Here is a 25,893-nt window from a genome sequence, read left to right on the forward strand (position 1 = left end):
ACATACGCTCTAAGATCAACAGTGACAGTGCCACTCAATGATGTGCACATCATTTCAGTCATTCCAGCCACAAAGATCCCCTGGTGCAATCAATGAGATGATTCATGTAGCTCATCACAATGGGATTAAAGGAAGATCATTTTTAGTTTCTCTATTAAATTGCCACCATTTGATGAGCCTGCATAAAAAACATTCCCATAAAAATGTTAATCCGCCATGACTTTTCTGTTTTGCTAAAGAGGTGTTACTTATGATCTTACCATGATGAATTTGTATTGTACCCAATTTGTTATGCAACAATTGTGTACAAAACCCCCTTGAATTTGGGGGTGAGACAGATCGTTGAAGACTTTCTTGTTTTTAATACAGATGCTGCATCACCCTTTTCTGATTTTGCTGCTCATTTTGGACTTTCGGACTTTTGAGAATTCTATATAACTATGAAACTGAGCCTTTATGGGATTTATTCTGTAACATTTGTTTTTTAAATAAAACCCACTGACTTTTTCCTGATCAAGATCTCAGTTATTGAGAGTTCCCGGTTACTTTGTTTTTGCTACTCTGCTAAATTGATGTCAGGGAGATGCCTTTTGTGCAATTATTTCCAAAGGGGACCTGTCTGAGGTAAAACTTTGGGTTCCTGAATTTTGGGGAGTCTTGAATATTGCTGTACAGATTTTGCTCCCACACCATGACCAGAGCTCTGAACTACATCAGAGCACTAATGTTCTTTGTGTGCAGGAACAGCCATACAAACATCACAACAGCTGTCAAGTGGAACAAAAGATCGGCACCCAGTGCTCTGAACTTCTAATGAACACTGAAATTCCATCTATGACCAGGTAACATGGCCAGCATTATGACCTGTCAAGCACCGGGACAAGAGCCTCTGGGCACACGCAGTAGTGTGATTCTCTGTGATCTGAAATAAAGAGGAGCACTGATGTTTTTTTCTAAGAGGGAGCTGCAGCCTGAGCAGCAAAAGAGAAATAGCAAGTCATCAAGAGAGCCACACCCAAAGGTCTGCGCTTCAGATGCAAAATATATAATTAAATATAATTTTAGTTACAAGAAATGTAAAAGGTAAGGGACTAATGTGAGCACGTGTGTGTTTTGTGTGTGTGTACTACTTTTTTACATATCTGCAAAATGCGATGGGTTGAAATCAACAAGGATGGACAACCCTGTCAGCCTATGCTGAAAGACAGCTGTACCAAAGTAGCTAAAGGCTCAAAGGGGCTGTGCCAAAGCGACTTTTATATCTGTATTGATATATGTGTATCTCAAAAGCTGTGTGATGATCAAGCTTTCTATAGGCAAGACCTAATAAAGGGCACGCAGTATATTAGCGTGCGGATTTTAAAATCTTACTATGGGTGTGGACCATATTGTGTGAGACGCTTGAAAAGAATAAATGTTTATATTGTGAACACCACACGTTTGGGGCCCATTCTTTCATGAAGAGGTTTTGCATCTTATATCTGAGTTATATTCATTTGGTAATGAAACACGTAACAAGATCGTTTACAATCGCCTTCAGTAGCTTCCTATGGTAAAGCACCTCCTATGAAATAGTCCGATTCTAGTGAATATTCATCCTTTTAAAAGCTGAACCATGTTGTACTTTTTACCATTTTGTACTAGGAATTAACATATGTGTTAGTCATTTCATGGAATGCATGACTCTTTTCTACTTTCCTTGTCTGCAGTGTATACAAACGCTAAAAAGGACAGCAGAAGCATATTATTTTGGGAAACCTGTTCAACAAATGGAGAGTAAAGTGATTTCTGCTGGGAAATCATGCTGTGGAGAAAAAACGATTAATTTAAAGCTCCACATTTTCAAAACGCAGAATTTAACAAGAGTAGAAAGACCTTTCACAGGAAATTACTATTTTTTTTTGCAAACATTTCATATAAAGAAATATGGCAATAGATACATTTAGAAAATATGCTATATTTCAAATTATCGTGAAATTGACATTCAAAACGTATTGTGAAGTTTTGAACATGCAGACACTGTCATGATTATTATAGTTTTAACGTTGTATACAGCAAATAGCCCAGTAGCAAAACCTCTTCTCTCGCTTACATACAGTAACATGCAATATTGTTGATTGCGCCATCTTGTGTTATATATGCTCACTAGCTTGACATGCGTTACAGATACACTTGTGTTATTTTTCACAAACAGATTGTTAGTATTTCTAGTTGAAGCAAGCTACTATACCGAGCTCAAACATCTGAAGAGGGAGATTAAGAAATCCTGAGTGTGGGGTGTAGGGGTTATTCTGTCCCGGGGCAGTGCAGACGTCGTCTGAGGCGGGGAGCAGCAGAAGAAAGGAAACATTGTGACCCAGTTCCAACACCTCCTGTGTGTACAGACGGAAGTGCCTAGCCTGCAGAGGGACACACGGAGAAAGGGGATAGTTACAATAAGCAATTTACCGAAAATAAAGCATCTCACAAAATGTTAGAACGTTAAAATATATCACTGTTAGTGCCTGTTTCTATTTAGATGACAATGCACTTAAAACCCGAATTTAAAAAGTCGAAATAGAAAGATTTTTAAGAACTAATTAAGACGGCCTTGCTGCTGCCAGACATATGACAACACGAACTAAAGTGTGAATCATGTCACTAGGCTGCTGTATAATAATTCTATTAATTACACTCTTAAAGGATACAAAGGCTTAATAGATATTCAAAAAACCACAGCCCACACTGGCTTTGCAATGAATGCCAGATTTGTTATTTAGTTTCAGACTTGTTTAGGCACTAGGGAGTTTGGTTAGTGCTTTATTTTTCTGTACACTTTTCTTTTACGGAGAAGAAACTTATTGATTTATTTTTTTGCCATTTTGACAATTTCTACAGTTTGGAATAATAAATAAATAAATACAAGGTTATTGTTGGAACAAATAGCATATATTAGAAATTGACTCTGAATGCTCTACCTAAATGTAGATAACACAAATAAATACATACATTTTTTTTTTTTAAACAAATAACATATTAAAAATTAACACTGAATGGTAACATTATATGTAGATAATTTATTTAGCTTCAATAGCATATTCCATATATATAAAAACATAACTGAGTCACTCCCTGAATCCAAAGCACATACATGCCAAGCAGTCTTTTGACAACCACAATCAAAGACGTGATCTTAGGCAGGGCAGTAGCCAATACACTTTCTCTCCATCCCCACTGCCCAACACACAGGCCAGGTTCCTCTTGTGACAACGGAAAGCCATTAGCCCAACCATGTAACTGCCAAAAAAACTGCCAAAACTTTGTAACAGAGGACATGATGTACTCCTATCTGAAAAACCTGCCTCCAAGATCAACAGCGACGGTGACACTCATGTGCACATCATTTCACTCGTTCCAGCAACAAAGATCCCCTGGTGCAATCAAGGAGATGAACCGAGCAGCTCATCACATTGGGAAAAAGGAAGAGCTTTTTTTGTTTCTCTAATAACTTCAATAATAATATTGTCGGGTACTATGGCATTAGAATAATTAATGTCATGCATTTCAAAGTAGAAAGTGGAAAATCATCTTTCTAAATGAACTTTTGATACTTTATTAGCTGATGTGAGGAAAAGAAAAAGTGTGCCACTTGATTGTTTAGCCTTTGTTGATCGTTTTGTGTTAATAGTGCACCCCACTAGGATTGGTATATAACTCAATATATTCAGTGGCCAAGGGATGGCGGAGAAGGTGGGACGCAATGTAAGATAACCACTTAGCAGACCAGTAGTTTTTTATCAGCACCGTAGTGGGGACAGGCTTGTCCATTTAAATGGGCACTCTATACATCACGAATCTATGACCCTGTTGAAGGCTACAGCCAAAACGTATTGGCCTGTTTAAAATCCTTGCATTTTTTGGAGAAAATCAAATAAAAGATATATATATATATATATATATATATATATATATATATATATATATATATATATATAAATATATATATATATGTTACATACTGACCGGTTACAACCATGTTTTCATGGGAAAGTGTTTTTTGACCTGCCTATATCTTTAGCACTGTTTGACGAATCCTCACAAAAGTTTACCAGAAAAATATGCTGGTGATTCTTGCTGCACACGGGAAGTTTCGGGGTGATCCATCAAGCCGGGGCAGAGAAAGTGGGGGATCAGATAAGTTATGCTTTCCATGTTAATTCCCATAGGACTTTTAGGCACGACTACAGCCTGAACCACTGAACGAAGGAATTCCCTGTCCTTTAGGGACTACCACCATGGTTTTCATGGTGTTGCTAATGCCATGGAAACCATGGTGATAGGCAGGCTCATAATGCTACCAGCAGGGTCGGAGATTGATATCTCTGGCCCGGCGGCTCATACCGCCATGCAGAAGTGGCGGGTTGACTGCAGCCAACCCTCCACACTCATAATGTGGCAGTATGTACCGCCAGCCTGTTGGCGGTACTACCGCCAAATTAACCCGGGCAGTCAAAAGACTGCCAGGGTCATGATGACCCCCAATGTCTCACTTAAAAATGCTCCTAGAGGAATTGTTTACATATAGTATGTGTACATATGATCCAGTCTTCAATTAATGAACAAGACAACTCCGTACTGTTAACATCCAATATATTATTCAATAGGATTCCAAAAGTTCAAAAAAATGTACAACAAATCCATCCCATAAACAACAACACTGTATATGGCCCCCTATATCACAAGACTGAATCCCAACAGAAGATCCAGGAAGGGGTTATAACCCTCCTCATGACACAGTCCTGTAAAAAAATTACCTGGTTTTCAGTCCCAGTTCAAGCAATATCATTGACTTTCAATTCAGCTTGTAAAAAGAGAAGGTAATGTTGGCGTTTGGGCCTGTGGTGGCAGTCAGAGGTCTGTCAGACCATCATCAGGACTCAGTGTTGTTAAATAATACCTACACACAAGGAAAATTAATTATAAAACAGTGCATGCAATCTATTAAATCACACCATGTGTACCATCTGTTGAACCCAAGAAAACACTATAAACACAGGTGTGGATACTAGTATAAGCCACCACCTATATTTCAAGGAAAGTTCAAAAAATACTTTCAAAACTTAGCAAACGTGCACCATAAACTAAACTGTGTCAAACTCCCAACCAAAATAGCTATATTCTGCTACTTACAACAGGTCGCAAACATATGCCCTTTAGCAACAAAGGGACTTCAACCTACAAACCCAAGTAAAAAAATCCACAAAGATTAAAATATTAAAATTGCTTAACCGTCATACAACATAAACTCTAGAAAAACGCTGCCTCCCTTGCAGTGTCCTTATACATTCGAAATATGGGACTGCTAGCATCTGTCTCCATCCACATCCGCTCAACACATGTGAGTCAGAATCAGAGTCAGAATCAAACATTGCTGGCCTTCCCGGTGAGTTTAAATAAGAGATTAAAGGTCATGTGACCCTTCCAATGACTACGATGGCCATCTTAAACTGGTAAAAATGCCTAACTATTACCTGGAGTTTGGAGACTGTTGTAATTACGGTAAGTATACTGTTGTGGACCTCAGTAAGTTAATAAATAAAATATCCATCTGGGCCATCAGCTCAGTCCATGCTAGTAAGATATACACGCTGTCTGTCTCCCTGTTACAGAGCATTCAGGTAGTCACATGACCAATGCAATAACTGTGGTGGCCATCTTTAAATGTAATAATGGCCCATCTAAATACTCTCCGATACTAAATCTACTTTCACAACCCTGCTGTAGGTAGCCCCAGAGTCTAGCTTATTCATAGAACAGAAAGAAAAGATTGACCCAACCACTTATTCTCGGGGCATTATTAGCCAGCCACCACAACAACCAATACAACTAAATGTCAGAAATGAAAGTACAGATAAAGGGACTTACATCCCTCATACCAACCATAAGAAAGGAAAGGACACAATAGGAAACTCTGAAATGGATCATACCCTCTCCAGTAGAACTGCTAGATATCGATTGAGTGTCTGCAATTGCAGGCACAGAAGCATGAAAGGCTGTTAAGATCCATAATCCTCTATGTGGAATACATCACATTAACTGTTCCATTCAAGATAGTCTATCTATGACATTGCCAGTGTTTGCCATTCCACCTGATGATTCAGACCCTTTTTAACTGTATCTGCAAGACAAATCCATTGATTCTCTTTAATGGTCAACAGGCAGTCTACATTTTCACATCTTTTTGAGGGTTTTATAACATCAAGTACAAACTAGTGCATATCGTTGTGGGCATGTTTCATAAAAATGTAATGTTCAAACATAGGAGCATTCACAACATTACACCATATTCGTGATTGATGTTGAAAAATCTGTTTTCTGACCACCTGAGTTGCTTTACCAATGTAAAACAAAGAACAAGGGCATTGAATACAATAAATAACATTTTTAGAACCACAATTAGAAAAATGTTTCAGCTGCCAAGTTCTCTTTTTTAGACAGCATGTTTTTATAATTTTAGTGGAAGCACATGCACTACATTTCCCACACGGGTAATGTCCAACCCTTGGTGTTAGCCCCCAGATATTACTCAGTGTGTGTGGTTCTGGTTCAATGTAGGCCCTCACTAGACTGTCTCTAAATTATTTTTCCCCTTTTGAAGGCAAATAATGGTTTCTAAAGTGGAATATCAAGAGAAGGTAATAAATGCCATTTGTTTAAAATAATCTTTTTAATTCCATTTGACTCTGAACCGAAAGTTGTAACACAAGCCATACTTGAGTGAAGAGCTTTCTCTTTGACCTGGAGAATGATTTGTCGATTGTAATACAAGGCACGCTTCAGGGATCTTTTATCCAGTCTAAATGGATAGCCTCTTTTCATCAATTTGGACATTAGAGTCTTGGCTTCCAAAAAATAGTCGTCTTCTTGGTGCAATTATGTTTAATCCTTAAGAATTGCCCAAACTGTAAATTGTCCCTTAAATTGCTGGGATGATGGCTATTATATCTCAAAAGGATATTTCTGACAGTGGGTTTAGTATGCAGGCCCACATACAGCTCACCCTCATCAATTAAATTATTTTAATCTAAATAATTAATGGAATGGGTATCATACTCCAGGATACATTTTAAGTTTGTGTTTTGATTAAAAATCCATTTGTGAAACTGTAGTAAGTCACTTATTGGACCATGCCAAATAAAGAAGATGCCATCTAAATACTCGAGCCATTTTGTGATGTTACTGCCATAAGGATTGCCCTCCTTATAGATGGCATACTCTTCAAAAGTGGTCACATATAGATATAGAAAGGACTTGTTGGAAAATGGGTTATTGGTAAGGGTAGGTAGGTACGTACACTTAGCAATAGGCCACTAACCTCCACTTAGGTCCAGTTAGGTCTCAGTAAATTAAACCCAGCTCAACCCTTGGTAGCTTGGCAAGGAGCGACAAGGCTTAACTTAGGAGACAGAGGTGGTCATTCTGACCTCGGCGGTAAAAGGCGCCTACCGCCGGTCAGAAATCCTCCATAATCCCGCCGCGGTCGCGGTAACCCGCCACGGTCATTCTGACCTGCAGCAGCCAAACCTCCGAAAATCCGACAGCCACAACCGACCGCCAGACCAGCGGGCGGCGGAAAGGTGGAGGTGACCAAACCTCCACCGCCACGCCAACAGAAATACGCCCATGCCATTACGACCCACGAATCCACGCGGCGGTCATTCAAACGCGGTATTCCATTGGCGGGACACACCGCCGCGGTCAGAATACACACAAACGAACAAAACTCAGCCACATTGGACGATTTGAATCCCACACACCTGATACACATACACACACCACTCCCACACACACAATACAATATAAAACACCCACCCACATCACCCACAAACCCCTACGCAAAAAAATTCTGAAAGAAGGCCAGAGCGAGACACCAGCATCCACAAACTAACAGCCACAGCCACTCAACACCATCACCCACACACTATCCACACACAAAACAACACACACCACCACACTCAACACACTTAACTACACATACTCCACCCCACACATCATACACACCACCCCATGGCACCCCAAAGACAACCCCGCTTCACAGACGAAGAACTCAGGGTCATGGTGGAGGAAATCGTTCGGGTAGAGCCCCAGCTGTTCGGCACACAGATACAATACACCAGCATTGCCCGGAGGACGGAGCTATGGCAGAGGATTGTCGACAGGGTCAACGCAGTGGGACAGCACCCCAGAAATCGGGAAGACATCAGGAAGCGATGGAACGACCTACGGGGGAAGGTGCGTTCCATGGTATCCAGGCACAACATCGCCGTGCAGAAGACTGGCGGAGGACCCCCACCTCAACCCCCACAATTCACATCATGGGAGGAGGAAGTCTTGAACATCCTGCATCCTGACGGCCTCGCAGGAGTCGGCGGAGGAATGGATACTGGTAAGTTGAAGCTTCACCACTGCTTCCCCCCCACCTGCATGCCAAATCATACCCCAACCCTCACCCCCATCCTCGAACCCCACCCTCACCCCCACCCCCATCCTCACCCCCACCCTCACCCCCACCACCATCCTCACCCCCACCCCCAGCACACCTATTCCCCGCCAATGTCTCACCATCACAACCCACACATCCCAAAACCTAGGCCTGCATGCGTCCACTAAGCATGGACACCCATCACCAAAGCATGCCCAATGCATATACACATCACCCCCACAAGCCACCCTCACCAAAGCCCCCACACACGAATGCCAGCACTTGGGGACACGAGAACCCATAGATACACCCATATGCCACACATTGAAACTATAACCATACCTCTATACCCCTGCAGGACCCGACCGTCAACACACCGCGGCGGAGGGGCCAGAATTCTCCACACCCCCCACCCAAGAGGCCGTCAGCGATGACAGCAGCTCTGTCGACCTGGACACCGATGACCAGCCCGGACCATCGGGGACCTCTGGACAGTCGGTTCCCCTCACACAGGCCCAGGCCACTACAGCCCCAAACCCCTCTGGGAACACCAGCACAGCTCCCACCCAGCGGGCCCATGCCTCTGTCTCCAGGGCGCGTCAATCTGCGGTGTGTCTACCACTACAGGGCACCCAGGATAACCCACCACCCCAACAACAACAGGGACCTGGGGGCAGTGGTAGTGGGCACACCGGCCAGGGGGCAGAGGCCCAGGGAAACAGGGCAACTCGGAGGGCAGCTGTGCGACAGGGGGGGGACGGGCCCAGGGAACCCACTCTCCACGAGGTCCTCACCACCATCATGGGAGCATACAACCGCTCCCAGGAGACGATGGCGACGGTACTGGCCCGGTTCCAGGAGATCCAGGTACTGCAGGAGGAACACTATCGGGGGTACAGGGAGGACATCAGAGCCATCAACACCACCCTGGTTACCATGGTAGGGCTGCTGCAGGACCTCGTCAACACCAGGGCGGACACTCAACAACACCCAAGGGCCCCTGCCACTAGCCTGGACCAAGAACAGCCAACCACCTCCGCCGGCGCTAGTGGACAGGAGGCCCCCGCACAGCAGCAGCCCACCAGACCCCCACCTCCTGCAGGAGAAGAACCACCCCGCAAGAGGGCCCTGAGATCTCGCAAGAAGACAGAGTAGGATGTCAAGACCCCCGCCAGCAATGGATACCACCTGATGTCATCCCACTGTCCCACATTGTCACCCTGTCCATCCTTGAACTGCCCATGCTCCATCTCTCCACAGGCCTCTGGACAATGCACCTGTGTGACTGTTACTCTGGACTCTGCCATGGACATTCCTTCACCATAGCCCCCACCCACTTGAAACCACCCATCCCATTTTGAGCACTTAAATAAACACCAATTTTGCACAAAACTATCTGGAGTCTGGCTGTGATTTCAATATATTGTAATTGACATGACAGTGCAAATATGTCCTTGTACATGGTGAAGTCATCAAACAGCTGCCACAAAGCTGTAGTCCATGGGGAAACGAAGCACAGGACTCGTAGTGGGGACCCCAGATCTGAAATAGGGAGGGAAAAGCCAAAACTCAGTCATCATACACTGGGGCAAATAGACAGGCAGCAGAGATGCAGGAGAGTAGTTAACAGTTACTAAATTATCTTTGAAATGTTACCTGTGTCCTATTGGAAGTACTGTTCAATGATTCTGTCCCTGTTGTCTGTTTCAGCCCCGTCGTCTTCCTCCTCGTCACTCTCCTCAGGTTCTACCGCTGCCACAACACCACCGTCTCGACCATCTTCCTGCAGGAAAGGCACCTGGCGGCGCAAAGCCAGGTTGTGAAGCATGCAGCAGGCCACGATGATGTGACACACCTTCTTAGGTGAGTACATTAGGGATCCACCTGTCATATGCAGGCACCTAAACCTGGCCTTTAGGAGACCAAAGATGCGTTCGATCACCCTCCTAGTACGCCCATGGGCCTCATTGTACCGTTCCTCTGCCCTGGTCCGGGGATTCCTTACTGGGGTCAGTAGCCACGACAGGTTGGGGTACCCAGAGTCCCCCACTAGCCATACACGGTGTCTCTGTAGCTGTTCCATCACGTAAGGGATGCTGCTATTCCTGAGGATGTAGGCGTCATGCACTGACCCTGGGAATTTGGCATTTACATGCGAGATGTACTGGTCAGCCAAACACACCACCTGGATGTTCATTGAATGGTAATTTTTTCTGTTCCTGTACACCTGCTCCCTGTCTCTTGGGGGAACCAAAGCCACATGGGTCCCATCAATGGCACCAATTACTTTGGGAATATGTCCAAGGGCGTAGAAATCACCCTTCACTGTAGCCAATTCGCCCACCTCAGGGAAAATGATGTAGCTCCTCACGGATTTCATCAGGGCAGACAACACTCTGGATAACACCTTTGAAAACATGGGCTGAGACATCCCAGAAGCAATTCCCACTGTTGTCTGAAATGACCCACTTGCCAAGAAATGGAGTACTGACATGACCTGCACCAGAGGGGGAATCCCTGTGGGTTGGCGGATGGGGGACATCAGGTCGGGCTCCAGCTGGGCACACAGTTCATGGATAGTGGCACGGTTAAGACGGTAGGTCAGGATAATGTGGCGTTCTTCCATTGTCGACAGGTCCACCAGCGGTCGGTACACGGGAGGATTCATCCGTCTCCTCGCCCAACCCAGCGGGCGGTGCCTAGGAAGGACAACATGGAGCACACAGTCAAGCAACCCACAGGTCCGTACTCACAGCTAGCACAGTAAACGATTCTCTATGCAGTGAATGGCGTGTCTGAGTGGCTATGCAAGGCCTAGGCCTGTGTGACGCAGTTGAAATTGAGCCATGTGGGCCCTGGAAATGGCGGCTGCCTGACCTGTGAAGTGTGACAATGGGATGTGAGGTCAATGCGCTGGCGTGGCACACCGCGGCGGGCGGCGGGCGAAGACCGCGGCGCGAAGCCGTATTGGTTAACATTGAAGCCTATGGGTTTCAGGAGCCAATGGCGAAGGGCGCCGGCGGTGGCGGGACGCACCGCCGCGGTACGCACCGCCGCGGACGTGACCGCCATTTTCTATCTACTTATCCACTTGCGACTTGAACTTTCACAGGAGAGGACCTATACTGCAAGTGTTGCTGTGACCTCGGTCTGGAAGGGACAATGGCTGCTGCGCCTGGGGAAAGGGCCCCTGCCTTCACTGGAGAGGAGTTGGAGAAACTTGTGGATGGGGTCCTCCCCCAGTATGCGCTACTCTACGGTCCTCCAGACCAACAAGTGAGTTTAATTCAATCTGGATTTGGGGCCACTGGCTGGCTTGGGGGCCTGGCGGGGGGCCTGGCGGGGATGGGGGGCATGTTGGGCCTGGCGGGGGGCCTGGCGGGGATGGGGGGCATGTTGGGCATGGCGGGGGGCCTGGCGGGGATGGGGGGCATGTTGGGCATGGCGGGGGCCTGGCGGGGGGCCTGGCGGGGATGGGGGGCATGTTGGGCCTGGCGGGGGGCCTGGCGGTGATGGAGGGCGTTGGGCCACTGGCAAGGAAAATGCTGACAAACTTGAACGTGGTATTTCTCCCTCCCTGTACGTGTCACATAGGTCCGCGCCCATGAGAAGATCGGGATTTGGCGTGCCATCGCCAAGGAAGTCCGGACCCTGGGGGTCCACCATCGACGGGGCACCCACTGCCGCAAGAGGTGGGAGGACATCCGCCGCGGGACCAAGAAGACCGCCGAGTCTCTGCTGGGGATGGCCTCCCAACGTAGGCGGGGTGCCTGCCGTCAACTGAGCCCCCTGATGTTCCGGATCCTGGCGGTGGCCTACCCTGATTTGGATGGGCGCGTGAGGGCAGCACAGCAGACACAAGGGGGTGAGTACAAGCATTATCTACTCTGTTGTCGCGCAGTGGAGGTGTCTGGGTGGGGGAGGAGGGCTGGGGGTCCCCCTAGGCCAGGGCGATATCTGTAGGCTGGGCACCCCCGTAAGCCCCTGTGTCCCCAGCCACCACCCTCAGTAGTTTGTCAGTACAGCCATCCCTGGGCCGTGTCATCCATGGGTGCAGTTGTCAACTCTAGGCGTGTAGGGCATTTTCCACGGAATGCGTAGCGGACCCCAAGTGCGCAACTTAGTGCAGGGGGCATCTGTGTCTGTCATGTCCGCTAACTGTACCGGAGATCCATGTACTCAATATCCCTTTATTTCTCTCTCCCCCCCCCTTTTTGTTTGTCTTTCTGTGCTTGTGTGCATCAGCATCATCAGGCGGAGGAGAAGTGGCATCGGGGCACGAGGGAGCTGCATCTCACATGGCCCAGGAGGGCCATGCCACAGAGTCAGACTGGACCAGTGAGACGGAGGGCGAGGGGAGCTCCACGACGGGGACGACTGGAGCCTGCAGCGACACGGACACGTCCTCGGAAGGGGGCTCCCTTGCGGGGGTGGCACCATCCGTGCCCCCCGCCATTACAGGTACAGCCGCCACCCAGCGCACCATCTCCGCCCTCCCAGCAGCCCCTCAGCGTTCGCCCCGTGCCCGCTCTGCCAGGAAGCCGGGCATCTCCTTCGCCCCAGGCACCTCAGGCCCTGCCCCTGTTACCCCCGCTGCCCTCAGTGAGGAGGTCATTGACCTCCTCCGAACGCTCATTGTTGGGCAGACTACCCTTTTGAATGCCATCCAGGGGGTGGAGAGGGAGGTTCATCGCAGCAATGCGTACCTGGAGTGCATTCATTCGGGTCAGGCTGCGCATCAGCGATCGTTCCAGGCTCTGGCCTCAGCACTGACGGCAGCCATTGTCCCTGTCTCCTGCCTCCCTCTACTAACTCCCTCCTCCCAGTCTCCTGTTCCTCTGCCTGTCCCACCCACACCATCAGACCAGCCTGCACACACCTCAACACCCAAGAGAAGCTCATCCAAACATAAGCACCACAGATCACGCAGACATTCACACACGCAACATTCCGATGCAGACATGCCAACAGTCACTACCACCTCTGTGACCCCCACCTCCTCGTCTCCCTCCTCCCTCCCTGTGACGTCTACACTCACACCTCCATTCACCTCACCATCAGCCAGTGTTTCCATCACCAGCACACCCTCCACTCCAGTCCGCACACGTGCAGTCACCACCCCCACTGCCATTTACACGTCCCCTGTGTCCTCTCCCACTGTGTCTGTCACCCCCTCTTCCACACCACACAAACGCAGCCACCCACCCACCCAACAGCCATCCACCTCACGACAGCCTATCCCTCCTGCACCTGCACCCAAAGACAGCAAACGTGACTCACCTACAACCACATCCTCTCCCTCCACTCCCATTCCCACTGTACCTCCCACTCTCCATTGTCCCAAGAAACTCTTCCTCGCCACTACTAACTTCTTTCCTGACCCTGAGCCCCCCCCTCCTTCTCGTCGGGGTAAGAAGAGCACCTCAGCCACCACCAGCCCTGCAGCCCCCTTGACAAGGGTGCAGGGGTATTGGAGCCCGCCAGCCCGCATGTCTGGATCTTCGCCCAGCAGCAAGGGGACAGCCAGCCCCCCCTGGGAAGAGGAGCAGAAGGCGGAAGGGGCGCCGCAGGAGCCCGCCTTCTACATCCCCCCCGGACACCACCCAGAGACAGTCACCAGCCACAGCTCCAAAGGGAGGAAAGGGCCACAGGCCCACGACTAAGGAGGGCAAGGGCAGCAAGTCGGAGAGGTCAGGCAGCAGGCCTGCTGCCCAGGAGGAGCCCACAACCCCCATAGCCGCTGCCCCGGGAGGAACCGGCACAGCTGCCCCGGGAGAGCCCACCACCCCCATAGCCGCTGCCCAGGGAGGACCCAGCCCAGCTGGCCAGGAGGGCCCCACCACCCACAGCCCAGGTGGGCATTGAAGGAGCACCATCCCCGCTGCCCAGGAGGGCACCACCAGGCAATGAGCAGTTGGCCATAGACCGGCCGCCGTCTCCAGAACCGCTGAACTGGGCCCCGCCGTCTCCAGAACCGCTGAACTGGGCCCCGCCGTCTCACGCACCGCTCCGCTGGGCCCCGCCGTCTCAAGAACCGCTGAACTGGGCCCTTCAAGGCAAGGAGCGCTGAACTGGGCCCCGCCGTCTCCAGAACCGCTGAACTGGGCCCCGCCGTCTCAAGCAACGCTGAAATGGGCCCCGCCGTCTCAAGAACCGCTGAACTGGGCCCTTCAAGGCAAGGAGCGCTGAACTGGGCCCCGCCGTCTCCAGAACCGCTGAACTGGGCCCCGCCGTCTCAAGAACCGCTGAACTGGGCCCTTCAAGGCAAGGAGCGCTGAACTGGGCCCCGCCGTCTCCAGAACCGCTGAACTGGGCCCGCCGTCTCAAGCACCGCTCCGCTGGGCCCCGCCGTCTCAAGAACCGCTGAACTGGGCCCTTCAAGGCAAGGAGCGCTGAACTGGGCCCCGCCGTCTCCAGAACCGCTGAACTGGGCCCTTCAAGGCAAGGAGCGCTGAACTGGGCCCCGCCGTCTCCAGAACCGCTGAACTGGGCCCCGCCGTCTCAAGCACCGCTGAACTGGGCCCCGCCGTCTCAAGAACCGCTGAACTGGGCCCTTCAAGGCAAGGAGCGCTGAACTGGGCCCCGCCGTCTCCAGAACCGCTGAACTGGGCCCCGCCGTCTCCAGAACCGCTGAACTGGGCCCCGCCGTCTCAAGAACCGCTGAACTGGGCCCTTCAAGGCAAGGAGCGCTGAACTGGGCCCCGCCGTCTCCAGAACCGCTGAACTGGGCCCCGCCGTCTCAAGCACCGCTCCGCTGGGCCCCGCCGTCTCAAGAACCGCTGAACTGGGCCCTTCAAGGCAAGGAGCGCTGAACTGGGCCCCGCCGTCTCCAGAACCGCTGAACTGGGCCCTTCAAGGCAAGGAGCGCTGAACTGGGCCCCGCCGTCTCCAGAACCGCTGAACTGGGCCCCGCCGTCTCAAGAACCGCTGAACTGGCCCTTCAAGGCAAGGAGCGCTGAACTGGGCCCCGCCGTCTCCAGAACCGCTGAACTGGGCCCCGCCGTCTCACGCACCGCTCCGCTGGGCCCCGCCGTCTCAAGAACCGCTGAACTGGGCCCTTCAAGGCAAGGAGCGCTGAACTGGGCCCCGCCGTCTCAAGAACCGCTGAACTGGGCCCTTCAAGGCAAGAACCGCTGGCCCTTTGGCAGATGTGGCAGGGCAGGATCTATCTCGGGCAGGGCTGCAGGATGTCCTCTGGCCAACTTGCCTCCTCCAGTGGCAGTGGGGTCTGTTATGGACTGTATGGACCGTGGCTTTGCACTCCCCAGGATGGCCCAGTGGGCAGGCCACCCACTGTATGGACTGTTTGGACTGTGGCTTTGCTCTCCCCAGGATGGCCCAGTGGGCAGGCCACCCACTGTATGGACTGTATGGACTGTGGCTTTGCTCTCCCCAGGATGGCCCAGTGGGCAGGCCACCCACTGTATGGACTGTTTGGACTGTGGCTTTGCTCTCCCCAGGATGGCCCAGTGGGCAGGCCACCCACTGTATGGACTGTTTGGACAGTGGCTTTGCTCTCCCCAGGATGGCCCAGTGGGCAGGCCACCCACTGTATGGACTGTATGGACAGTGGCTTTGCACTCCCCAGGATGGCCCAGTGGGCAGGCCACCCACTGTATGGACTGTGGCTTTGCACTCCCCAGAATGGCCCAGTGGGCAGGCCACCCACTGTATGGACTGTTTGGACTGTGGCTTTGCTCTCCCCAGGATGGCCCAGTGGGCAGGCCACCCACTGTATGGACTGTATGGACTGTGGCTTTGCTCTCCCCAGGATGGCCCAGTGGGCAGGCCACCCACTGTATGGACTGTGGCTTTGCTCTCCCCAGGATGGCCCAGTGGGCAGGCCACCCACTGTATGGACTGTATGGACTGTGGCTTTGCTCTCCCCAGGATGGCCCAGTGGGCAGGCCACCCACTGTATGGACTGTTTGGACTGTGGCTTTGCTCTCCCCAGGATGGCCCAGTGGGCAGGCCACCCACTGTATGGACTGTATGGACTGTGGCTTAGCACTCCCCAGGATGGCCCAGTGGTCATGGAGTCCCCTCGTGGATCTGGCGTCGTGTACTCAAGTGGCTGAGGTGCCCCCCCTTCCCTTCCCCCTGAGGTGCCTGTCCTATTTTCTTTCTGATGCCCCTGCAGTGTTCTCTCCGTGGAGTTCTTGTCGTGGGACTGGGCCTTGCCCCTTTGCACAGGACCGCTGTGATCCACGGACAGTGGTTGGACTACATTTAGTAGCTGTGTATATTTTGTACATAGTTTATTTATTTATTGGGATTACTGGTGTACATATTTCAATATATCTGCCCGTTTATGATCTCTTCTTTTGGTCTTTGCATTATTTCGGAGGGGGGTGGTTTGTGGGTTGTGACAGTGATCTGTGGGAATGCATTGATGTGTGTGTTGTAGTGGGTGTGGGTGGGTGGGTGTGTGCCGGTAATCTTTTCCCTCCCCTGTGTCGTAGGTGCAGTACTCACCGATGTCTTCCGCGCCGCCGGGCGTGCTCCTGGTATATGAGCAGGTATAGGAGTGCGGGGATGACCTGCAACTCTGGTTCCATACTGCCGGAATCTCGCGTGGAGTGCGTAGAGGTGAGCGTTTTCCCGTTCGTAGTCTGTTTCCGCCGTGTTCTTATCGGCGGTGCTCCCGCCCCGGAAAAGGTGGCGGATTGGTGGGTCGTGATAGGGTGGGCGGTACTTTGTCTGCCGCCTGGCTGTTGGCGGGGACCGCCGCGCTGTTTGTTTGTACCGCCGTGGCGGGCGGAGTGTTAATACGGTGGGCTGTGTTGGCGGTTCCCGCCAGGGTCAGAATTGCATATTTTAGACCGCCGGCCTGTTGGCGGCTTGGCCGCCGCTTTATCACCGACCGCCAGGGTCAGAATGAGGGCCAGAGTGTAAAGCATTCAAATATCACAAAACAGTATTTAAAAAAAACACAGGAAAGAGTATAAAAATCCAAAACCAATTTATAAAAATAGACTATATTTTTATCTTTAAAATGACACAAAAACGAATAACCTGAGATATGAATTTTTAAAAATTATTGTTTTTTTAGCGCCTAGAAACAAAAAGCGCCAATCTGGTCATCTGGTCACACCTCGACCGGGGCAAAGTAAAAGTTTAAGGCCGACCACGATGGAGCCCGCCCCGGCTACAGCCCGTGGGAGGCCTCAGTCATAAGTTTACCTTCGCACTTAGTCGTTTTTCTGAAGATTTTCTTCAGTGGGACGAACCTGCCAGTCCAATCCAACCTCCTGGGACTCTTCTCCAGATACGCGTCGTGGGAGCTCTCGGTGGAGATTTTTACCTTCGTACTTAGTCGTTTTTTCGAGGTGAAAATCCTTCGAGCGGGGCAAACCTGGATCTTGATCCGACGTCCTTGGAGCCCTCCTCGGATATGCTGGCTGGGAGGTCCCGGTCAACTTTCTATGTTCGGACTCAGTCTCTTTTTTGGAGATTGTCTTCACTGGTACGAACCTGCAAATCAGGCCGGGTCGCGATTGAGGCAAGCCGGCTAGAGTTGCCGTGGCGGGTCGGTCCCTCTGTGGAGCTTTTTTTTCAAAAGTTCTCCAAACTTATCCAAACTTCTGGGTCTTCTCCCAGATGTTCCTTTAAGGTTCTTTTGGGGTTCACAGCTCAACCTAAGGGTCCAGAAGCTCTGAGATGATCCTTGCGGGTGCGGACTACAACTCCCAGAATGCACCTGGCACAAACTCCTTTTTGTCCACTGGGCAGTGGTCAGCTGGTTGATTTCTTCAGGAGCTGGTGCAGGGGACTCTGGTTAGCAATTTTTCACATGTAACAAACAAAGAGTCCCTCCTTGAACCAGTTGAAGCCAGGCAAAGTCCTTCTTGTGGTGAGGCCCAAGTGTGCAGCTGGTACAGTCCTTCAGAGTGCAGGGTCCAGGTGCAGGCCAGGGGTCCAGCAGGGCAGGCCTTCTTCTTCTGTAGTTCTTCCTGGTAGGGATGTGGTAGGGAACTGAGGTGTGGGTGCAGGCCTGCCAGTTTTACCCTTGCTCCTGGGTGAAAAACAGGGGAGTCTTGATTCTCCAATCAGGTGCAGGGTCCTTCCCCCTGTGATGACCTCTTCCTGGGAAGTGTATCAAAAATCAATCCCAGGAGGCAACATTCCTCAAAAATCAATCATGGCTGAAAATGATTTTTGGAGGTTACATCTGGCTGAGCCCACCACTGGTGTGGCTAAAAATCATAAACACACCCTCTCCTGCCCTCTCCTAATCTAATCAAGGGGGCACCTAGTTGTCTGGGGTTGCAGGATGTGGGGGTGTTGCTGGGTTGCTCCAAATGTCCTTCTCTGCCTTTGAAGACCAGTTTGGCAGCCCTCCACCTTCCTGCCTCACCATCTGCTGAAGGGAGATTCCCTCCCACAGGCACATCTCTTTTTGTGAAGCCAGGCCACTTCACACCTCATCAATGCAGCCTGGCCAGGCTGCCAGAGGCTGGACAATCAGAGCACAGCAGCAAAAACAATGTAGGGCTGAAATTGGCAACGTTCAGGTAAAGTTTAAAACTCTTTACCTGAATAAGTTATATTAAATCCAACAACTGGAAGTTGTGAGATTTATTATAACAATTAATTTGATACCAAACTCATAGTATCTGTCACTTAAGGGGACTTTTAAAATTAAAATAAAGTCTCCCCATTCTAGCCTATGAAGGCCATTCACTACAATGAGGGAGAAACAAAGGTGGCTGTTTTTACCTCACTAGGGCTTATAAAACTATTTTTATAAGGTCCCTGCTTATAGTTACATGGCACCCAGCCCTAGAGGCACACAGGGCACACCTTAGGGGTGACTTATATGTGAAAATAAGTCAGTTTAAGTCTTTGGAACTACTTTTAATTCCAAAGACAAATTTGCATATAACTTTAATTTAAAAGCAGCCAGCAAGGCAGGCCTGCCTTTAAAACGATTCTTGGCACCTCAGCAGTGCACCTGTGGGTGCACTACCTATGCTGGGGTCTCTAAACCCACATGCCCTACCATATATTAGGGACTTATAGGTAGGTAGACTTAGCCAATTATAATTAGCCTAATTGGCATACTGATTTTACACAGAGCACAGGCCCTGGGACTGGTTAGCAGTACCCAGTGCACCATCAGAGTCAGGAAAACACCAGCAAAAAGTAGAAAATGGGGGCAAAAAGTTAGGGGGCCTCTGCAATCATCCCTGTTTTCTCACAGGACTCCACACCAATTTAGAAAAATAGCCAATATCTAAATCAAACAAGACCAAAACAACAAAAATCCAACATACACAAGCAGAGATATCAATTTTTAAAGCAAAAAGAGCCTTAGCATTGATAGAAATCAATGGATGAATTGTTTTAGCACGTGAGTCAGAAAAGCAAGCAATACATTTATTCCTTACTCACAACTGAGGCCATGTGTCATTCTTTCTCCACCGGGTAAGCAATGTGTTGATTCTTTCCTTGCAGGAAAGGGATGCGTTGTTTTCTGGACAAGCAGCCTCAAGTCTGTGCGGTGATGTTCAAGACTTTGATGCCCAGGGTCAATGCGCCGAAAATTCTGATGTGTGAAGGGTCCGCTTGAGAACAGGCGCCTCGTTGATTCTCCAGCCACAAGGTAGATGCGGCGTCAAATTTTCAGCCTCAGGACAGGTGCTGCATCAATTTTTCTGCCTCGCACACAGTGGTGAGTGGATTTTCCCTTTTCAGGTTACCAGATTCCATTCTAAGGGCTCAGAGACTGGATTTGCCATCACTTAGCAAGTCATGACTCTCAGTAGAAGAGCCTAGGCACTGGCAGATGAAGTCTTTGATGTCCGTGAGACTTCAGAACAGGGGGCAAGCTTAGTCTAAGCCCTGGGAGAATCTTCACAAGCAGGATACACAGCAACGTCCAGTCTTTGTTCTCTTTCAAGCAGAAGCAGCAACTGCAGGCCAACCTAACAGAGCACAGTCACAGGCAAAAGGACAGTACTCTGCCTCCAGCTCTTCAGCTCTTCTCTTTGGCAGAGGTTCCTCTTTGTTCCAGAAGTAATCTAAAAATCTGGGATTGTGGGTTCACTACTTATACCTCTCTCTGCCTTTGAAGTTGGCAAACTTTAAAGGAAAGTCTCTGTTGTTCACAAAATCCTGCCTTGCCCAGGCCTGGCTATAGACTGACACCAAGGGGTTGGAGACTGCATTGTGTGAAGGCAGGCATAGCCCATTCAGGTGTATGTGTCAGCTCCTCCATCCACTTTAGTCCATATGACCCATTAGGATACTCAGGCTACACCCTAGCTCCCTTTGTATCACTGTCTAGTGGAGATTCAAAACCAACCAACAAACCAGCTGTCAGTCTGGGAATACACAAGCAGTCACAGAATGGGTTAAGCAAGAAAATGCCCTCTTTCTAAAAGTGGCATTTTCAAACTGATAATCTAAAAACCAACTTTACCAAAATATACATTTTCACATTGAGAGTTCCGAATCCTCAAATTCTATCTGCTCCCAAAGAGAAATTGCACTTACAAATTATTTAAAGGCAGCCCCCATATTAACCTATGGGAGAGATAGGCCTTTGCAATAGTGGAAGCCGAATTTGGTAGTATTTAACTGTTAGGACATGGAAAACACATCAGTACAGCTCCCACCTTTAACATGCACTGTACCCTGCACTTGGGGCTACCTGGGGCCTCCCGTAGGGGTGTCTTACATGTATCAAAAGGGAAGCTTTGGACCTGGCAAGTGGGTGCACTTGCCAGGTCGAATTGGCATGTTAAAACTGCACACACAGACACTGCAGTGGCAGGTCTGAGCCATGTTTTCAGAGCTACTCATGTAGGTGGCACAATCACTACTGCAGGCCCACTTGTAGCATTTGATTTATAGGCCCTGGGTACCTCTAGTACACTTTACTAGGGGCTTACTAGTAAATCAAATATGCCAATCATTGAAAAACCAATTACACAAACAACTTACGCATGGAGCACTTGAACTTTAGCAGTGGTCAGCAGTGGTAAAGTGCGCAGAGTACCAAAACCAGCAAAAACATAGTCCCGCACACAGTCAAAACATGGGAAGCAGAGGCAAAAAAGATAGAGGAGACCATGCCAAGGTTGCCAGGTCTAACACCTGCCCTTACCAATAATCAATTTTCCAACACCTGCCTTGCAGACTGTCTTTAAAAATTAAACTGTGTGCAAATTCGACTTTGAAAATAAAGGTGCTTCCAAAATGATATTCCACCTTATTTTTTACATATAACTGACCACTAAGTCTCCCCTGGGTGCCCCAGGAGTGAGGTGCCATCTATTTATAAGCAGGGACCTTACAAATGGTGTTTTATATGCCCTGGTGGGGGGAAAACTGTCCATTTCATTTTTCCCCATTGTAAATACTTAGCTCCATAGGCTAACATTGGAATATATCATATAAGCATAACTGTTGCTAGAAGGGAGCTGAATGTGTCTTTCAAGGACTCAGAAGATGGTAATGATACCCCTCAACAACTTGCCGCTGTTGATTTGACAGAAAATAACTTATAAGACTTTATTTTCTGTGAGCCAAAATCCAGCTTGCTAGTGGCCTCTCCTGATTGGTCAGCCTTAACAGGATTAGCCAGGCTACTTTTATGAGGTGATAAGTGTCCTGCACAGGGTAGAGGTTATCTGGGGGAGAAAGCTCTGGAGCTGCAAGACGCTGGTCAAGAATGGGGCTGTGTAAACCTAACCGGGCTTCAAACAGAACATAGCAGAAATGAATGCCAGCCAGGCTTATCCCCTCACCCTGTACCCATCAGATAGATGGCAGGCTTAAGAATGGAATTTGCAGATGGTCTGTGGGGGGCGGTTAATGGAAATGAGCCACACCAGTAGGTTGCTTTAGCCAGGTCTTACTCTGATTAAGAGGAATTCTCAATCATGGGATTTAGTAGTGCAGTGTTGTGTGGGACAAGAAAATGTCACACTTTGGAGGAAACTGTCATGCTTGTGGGTGGCACCCTGCATTTCATTGGACAGGGGAGACCCCTGCTCATCCCCCAGACCATTGAATAAATATGTGAGAGCTGCATACCAACTCAGATCTGCTGCCTGAAACCACAAGAAGAAGGCCTGTCCTGCTGGAACTCTGGTCTACAACTCAAATGACCACATTGTGATGTCTGCCCCTATTGCACAGTAGAACAACAGCCTTAAGAACTTTGCCTTGTTTCTAAAAGGACTAAGGAGTGGACTCCCTGAAAACAACAGGTTAACTTAGCTTCCCTGCACCATCTCCACAAGACGTCCCAGGCCTGGGGTGTGTCTAGTGGATTTTTAATGATTTGGCCAGGTGCAGTACAGGAATTGTATTCTTAGCTTTCAAGGGCCATCTTCAACTAGAAGTTCCAGAAGTTTGGAGAAGTTTGGAGCAAGTTTTGGAAAAAGCTCTATTAGGCAACCAACCCGTCGATGTGAGGGAAGCCGAACCGCAAACTAGCCTGAATTTTAAGTTTGTCCTGCTGAAGCTGCAGAGCTTTTCCCTGATGACAAGACTTCCAGGTTTTGACTGTGGCTTCACAGAATCTCATCCCGATGACGTCACATCGGATATTGGCCTGACGAGGCGCCTCGCCTGATGGCGAGAGAAAAAGTTCCAGAAAAATGATGGAAGTCTGAAGGTGAAACTTTGACCGAGGCCTCCCATTCAGTGTATCGAGGCAGGGCTCTATTGCGGTTTGTCTCAAATTGTGAGTTCATCCCGGTCTAGCGTGCCCAGATGTCCCCCGGTTGGAGCTATTGGTTTTTAAGCATTAGAAAGCACTTTTTTTTTATTTAATCTTCACAAATTCACATCTCAGGTACCCTATATTGGATTTTTGTCGTTTTTGTGTCATTTTAAAAATACAAATATTTCCATTTTTATCATTTGGTGTGAGATTATTACTGTGTGTTTTTTATTACTTGTTTACTGTTTTGGTGTATCTAAATGCTTTACATACCTGACTCCTAAGTTAAACCTCCCTGCTCGTTGCCAGCTACCAGGGGTTGACCAAGAGGCTAATGTGGGGGTGGTGGCCTTATTGCTAGTGGTAGGTATATACTTATCCCTCCAAATAAGCTACCCTCCAACATTGCCATACTCATTTAGATTTAACATCCCGTACTCTAGTTAGTGTACATTAGTATTCTCTTGCTCCCTTTAGCCTTACTCTATGCCAGACAGATGTAGCCTTGATATGCACGATTCATACTTGAATTGTATTCACATTCAAGGAGTTGACTTAGTACTGCACCACTACCTGCAGATCTTCAATGCAGCATCAAAGAGTAGCAAGGAGAAACGAACGGCCAGAGGGTTTCAAATATTAAAGAACTGGTGCAGGTGCATGAGTAACCCACATCTGCATATTCCAATGGTGTGAATTAATCTAACAGCCTTTATTGAATACTCTGCTGTAAAGAGCATAAAATATTTGCTATTTCTTTCCAACTACCACATTTCAGTGTAAGGACAAAGCAGATGGCACCTAACCCAATTGAAAGCATAGAATGGTATTGTGGGAACTTCATCCTTATAAGTGGTTCCTCCTTTTATATCTAGGATTGCTGTTGTGTCTGATCTAGGGTCAATTGAGGACTGCAAAATGTCCCCCCAAGGCATCTGCCATTCTTTGAAAATTTTTAACCATTCAGTTATATGAAGTGGCTTATTTTACTTTTGCATAAGTAAACCACAACAATTTCACCCTGGCTTCTTTTCTCCATAGGCTACCAGTTCGGTTTCCTATGTGTACTGTATGCATACATGTCAAACACAACTCATTTTGCTGACATCAATATTATATATTTAGCAATTGGACATGTATATCACTGCTTGGAGATTAAATAACGGAAAACTGGAAGAAGGAAGCAAGATTCAGAGAGAATGGCATTGAGAATAGCAAAATCTGCCAAAACGTGATTTTAATGGGCAGACCTTAGTTTTTTTTTGTTTTTTTTTCAGGAAGCATAATGGAAAAAAACTTGCAAGTGGCTTAAACATATAAACCAATAGTCTGCTTTGGATTTGGCAACAGCAGGGGTGATTTCTGTTTTAGGGATGAGGGGATGTGCCCCTTTGAAATCCCTACACATTCATATAAAAAAATATGAAATAGATCGATTTGTTTAGAGATACGATTGTATCTCTAGACAAAACAATGCATTTGAGTCTGGGCTGTGTGTGCCAGGCTTCCTGTCTTGCCTCACTTTGAAGCATGGGATGGAAGCCAGGCAATAAATCAATTTACTACACTGTGATGCAGGATGCAGTTTGACTGCTCTAAAGCCCTTCATTTCCATTGTGGTCTATGGTAGTATCCACTAAAGGCCAGTGTTGCTTTTAGTTTCATGATTTTGGGCGTCTGAGTCTTCATCTTTGTGTGAGGGCAGCCATCTGTCATTAAGAGGCATAGATCCCAACCTTTCCCCATTCGTCACACAGTAGGAGTGGATGCAAAAATTTGTGACTTAGGCCCAGATGTAGCAAAGGGTTTTTCCCATTACATGTCAATGGGAAAATGTGTTCGTACATCTGGCCCTTAGTTCCTTGTCTTCGGTAATGGTAAGTGTTATAATGCTTATCTGTTATTTTTGTTGTACTGAGACTCCTTGTCATGCTAACCTACCCATGTGACAACACAGGCCCTGGCTGCAGATCACTGGCTCCTTTAGAAGTGGAGCTGCTGTATTTGTTCCTTGCAAAATTGTTCCAAATGACAAGCACGGTTCTTTCTCCCTTGTGAAATGGATCCAAATATCCGAGTCAAGCGCAACAGGAGAAATATGTGCTTTCAGTAAAGGCAGTTATCAGCTGAATGGCATTTAAACTGGCCTTATCTTCACTCCCTTAACATTAACGCCACAAACAGGGATTGATATACGAGCAATGAATGTTAAAATGTACGTAATGTATGTCAGCTATTCAGTTTCTCTTATTTCACGTTTTACTTAATGTCGCATTCCCCTAAAGAGTTAGCTGTTTCATCATGCTGTGTTTCTTTGCATTGTATTACTCGATCACAGTGCATTCGTTGACTCGTGCCGGGTGTTTATGAAAGGCTTTGATCGAGAGTGCTGGTACTGAGGCTGAAGGAAAAGCAAACTGCCTAACATCGAATTGGTCTGTCTGCAGAGCACACAGAACAATGGTCATGTATTGCGTTTGCAAATGAAATTCAGTGTAAATGTGTGTGAAGGGGTGCGTAGAGGTCAAAATATTTAGAAGGTAAAAGCAAAATTAAATAAAGCACTGAAATGTGAATGAGTGCAGTGAATGGTTGGGGTGGTAAAATGAGGGAGATGTGAGGTAGTGCGTTCAGGGGAGAGGGAAAAGAGGGTGCTGAAGAGAAAAGGGCATACACATCTAATGTAAAGCACACATAACTGAAGGCCCCACTCCTTCCACAGGCCTCAATAATATTTAATTCACAGTCTCACAAT

The 25,893-nt window shown here is 48.3% G+C and overlaps 1 protein-coding gene across 1 annotated transcript in view; it reads right to left on the reverse strand.

The window, feature by feature from the left end:
* ANKFN1 (ankyrin repeat and fibronectin type III domain containing 1) overlaps positions 1-25,893 on the reverse strand; it is a 1,012,473-nt gene that overhangs the window by 182,853 nt on the left and 803,727 nt on the right. Inside the window, exon 14 of the mRNA XM_069202026.1 lies at positions 2,231-2,399. Within this exon, the coding sequence (XP_069058127.1) occupies positions 2,231-2,399 (169 nt within the window). The remainder of the gene's footprint in view (positions 1-2,230; positions 2,400-25,893) is intronic.

Source organism: Pleurodeles waltl, chromosome 7, assembly GCF_031143425.1.
Source record: "Pleurodeles waltl isolate 20211129_DDA chromosome 7, aPleWal1.hap1.20221129, whole genome shotgun sequence".
NCBI lineage: Eukaryota > Metazoa > Chordata > Amphibia > Caudata > Salamandridae > Pleurodeles > Pleurodeles waltl.